This window comes from Epinephelus moara, chromosome 22, assembly GCF_006386435.1.
Source record: "Epinephelus moara isolate mb chromosome 22, YSFRI_EMoa_1.0, whole genome shotgun sequence".
NCBI classification, from domain to species: domain Eukaryota; kingdom Metazoa; phylum Chordata; class Actinopteri; order Perciformes; family Serranidae; genus Epinephelus; species Epinephelus moara.
The window spans coordinates 305,583-309,120 of NC_065527.1; the positions used below are offsets into that span (position 1 = coordinate 305,583).

The following is a 3,538-nucleotide window of genomic DNA, read 5'->3' on the forward strand; positions in this document are numbered from 1 at the left end:
AGACACGTTGATGATTTAGATGAAGAAATCACTGCGGTCAATTCTTGAAGAGAAATTGGGGAGAAGCAATCTAAATATATATTAGGTTTTATAGCTGTGTTTGAGGTTAGATAGGTACTATCTGAGGACAGGAGGTCATGAATTTTGCCTCTAATAGTTAGAATTTTGTCATTAAAAAAGATCATTACTCTGTGTGAAGCGAGTGGTGGCGAGTGGTGCAAGTTTGGCGTCTTGCAACGCGGATATGTAGGCCTATCCGAAAACATCTACAGGAGCAGCGCTGTGATTCCTCAGGTAAGCATGGTGGATTGGGGTACTTCCATTGAGTTTGCTGGCATTTCAGCTAACACAAATATTTCTGCTGGTTTCACGACTGTGGGGGACACGACAATACGGACGGTGGCCGGTACCAGGAGAGGAGAAAGGAGTGGGCGGGCTGCCGGAGACCGCTTACCAGGTGTAGAGGCTGGGTGCTCGGGAAGAGGTCCCAAAGAGGTGGCGGCTGGTGCAGCTGTCAGCCTCGGCTTGAGGAGCAGTCTCGGCGGGGAGGCAGCGGTTGAAGCGGCGGGTTGTCCGTGGAGCAATCTTGGACAGATGGTGACTGAAACGACTCAACACTCGGAGGATAACGTTAATCACCGGAATGTGGTAAATGGAGTGCGAGCAAATAGGCATAATCAGCGCATCAATAAAGCAATAATCATGATTCACGATGTGAATGTGATCTGGGAAGATAAGTCCTCAAGAAAACAACTTCAACAAGTAACTGACAGCTTTAATCTAACACAAATAGTTAATGGACCAACCAGAATTACCAATTCCTCTTGCACCCACATTGATCTAATTTTTAGCAACATGTCAGACAGAATAATCAAATCGTATAACCTGATAACTGGGCTGTCTGATCATAATTTGATCCTAATGGCTGGAAAAGTGAATGGAAAGAAATGTTGTATCCCTGTTCAGAGTACAGACGCCATGAAGATACCAAAGAATAAAAAGGAAGACTTTAAAAATGCTGTCCGGAGTATTAAGTGGGATGACCTGATGAAATCAGATAATTTGGACTATACTAGTCAACCCCAAAGGACAAATTACACACAATTATTAAAGTTTAGAAATAAAAATAAAAGGGCCTCCCTTCCATGGATAAATTAAACTATATTTCAAATGATGAAAGATCGTGATCAGACCCTAAAAACATCATTGAAGTCCAAACTGACAACTGATAGGCACAAATTTACATCATTAAGAAACAAAGTAACAAGAGAACTTAGGAAAGCCAAGGCAAACTACTTTACTGAAATAATAGTAAATAATAAGGGAAACTCCAAAATTATATGGCAGCAAATAAAGAAATTAACTGGACAAAATAATGCTAGAAAACAGATTGAACCAGAGTTGGGTATAACGTGTTACAAAGTAACGCGTTAGAGTACTTTGATTACTTTTTGCAGTAACGAGTAACCTAACACGTTAGTTTGCTGTTTGAGTAATCAAATACTTAAGTACATTTTCAAACAAGACATCAGTTANTTAACTCTAGTCAGCTCCTTCATCCCATGCAACATGGCTTTAGGGCCCACCACTCAACAGAAACAGCAACCGTCTATTTTATTGAAAGGGTTAAGTCTCTAATGGACAGAGGGGGTGTTGTTGGTGCCATATTTTTAGATCTTCAAAAAGCCTTTGACACTGTTAATCATAATATCCTTCAGTCTAAATTTGGTCAATTTAATTTCTCTCCGTTTGCTTCCAACTGGTTCAAATCATGTCTCACTTCCCGATCTCAGTGTGTTTGTTAATACAAAATACAAAATCCACTTTCAAAGATCTTGCTACAGGCGTCCCCCAAGGTTCAATCTTGGGTCCAATCCTTTTTAGTTTGTATATAAATGATCTACCGTCTGTGTGCCAAGGCTGTGAGGTTGTTATGTACGCAGATGACACTGTGATTTTTGTAAAAGGTAAAGACCACTCTGAGGCTGCAGTTCAGCTTACAGAGGTCATGGTCAATGTTTCAAACTGGTTGAATAACTGTCATTATACAACACGCAGATCCGACTGAGCAATCTGATTGGTCAGACATTATAGACTGTGCTCAAATGAGCATCACAACACAGCTAGCCATGCTCAAATGAAAAATACCTCATCACTGAAAATATCACTCCGCCTATATTTTAAACTACGCAGGAGCAACTAGCAAGAAACACAGCTAGCTAACGATAGAACTAAAAGGGTTGTATTGACCTGACACAAAATGGATCATTTTGCTGTCAATTTTGATCTATATGGCGGACTTAGTTTTGAGGAATGGCTGGAAGAAGATGAAAAGGAGAACATAACACCAAGAAATGAGAGATTTGCTGCTTTGTTAGGCGAGGAGCTCAATCAGTTAGAGAGGTCGAGGAATGAAGAGAGTACATACTGATGAACATCTTGGGCTGTCAAATGTTTCCAGGACTATTTAAAAAGCAGGAAACAAGCTGTGGATTTTGCAACTATAACAAAAGAAGATCTCAACAAGATTCTCCGTGACTTTTATGGTTCGGTTAGAAATAACCAGGGTCAGTATTACTCCATTAGTAGCTATACAGGGGGAGGTAGTGGAGCGTGTGGACAACATCAAGTTCCTGTACACAGCGCAAACAAAAGGGGGGAGTAGTCTGTCTTAGGAAAGATAGAGAATAAACATTAATGTAAAATAAGTAAAGAGAATAAACTTTGAAGTAAACTAAGGAAAGAAGAATAAAAAGATGAAGTAATAATAAGAAGTAGAATAGCATAATAAGTAACGATAAGGTGAGCTAAATAACACCATGCGAGATTAATGAAGACTGGACCCTCAACTTCTTAACGGTAAGACATGTGTATATTAGTCACTGCGTGAAAGTTGGCTTTAAGAAATAGTCGGAATTTGGCTAAAAACAAAAAGAGGACAGTAACAACCCTGGGCCCAAGGGAAATTGGACGCAGGAAAAAAGAGATAAGGTTAAAGGTAAAGATAAAGGAAATAGAGAAGACAAAAGGAAAAGTAAAGAAATAATAGAGAAATAAAGAGAAATAGGAATAAGGTAAAGAGAAAAAGCTGCAGATTAGACAAAAGCCCTCAAGGAGGCGATTTTAGATGGGCCTTAAAATCCTGGAATATCACTAGGTGAATTTCAGGTCAGTTTAGGGAACTGGAGGTGTAGAATGAAAAATTCAATTGTACGTTCTCACTCTTAACATTCATTGACGAACAATGTTTTGATACAGCCTCTCATTGAATATTTACACCTCATGGTAGCATAAATTTAAAATAGTATAAGGAAAAAGGAAAATGGGAAAGGAGCGGCAAAAAAGCATGTTATAGGACAGTGTGAATGAGTCGACTTTGAGAATTGAGGATGGAAAGCTGTTTGTGTTTTTGGGAGGATGTTGAATTTGTTGTGTGTTTTTATTTTGTAAGTTTGCTTTGTGTCTTTGTTGGACGATTGATTTGTGTGTGTGTGTGTGTGTGTGTGTGTGTGTGTGTGTGTGTGTGTGTGTGTGTGTG

General features: G+C 39.3%; 1 protein-coding gene across 2 annotated transcripts in view; it reads left to right on the forward strand.

Moving 5' to 3' along the window:
* LOC126384443 (uncharacterized) overlaps positions 1 to 3,538 on the forward strand; it is an 11,961-nt gene that overhangs the window by 2,318 nt on the left and 6,105 nt on the right. The window contains exon 2 of one of the 2 annotated variants that reach the window (XM_050035540.1): positions 200 to 648. In XM_050035540.1, the coding sequence (XP_049891497.1) occupies positions 200 to 648 (449 nt within the window). Of the gene's footprint in view, positions 1 to 199; positions 1,364 to 3,538 lie in introns of those variants that run through there. The other variant, XM_050035538.1, reaches the window with a different exon arrangement.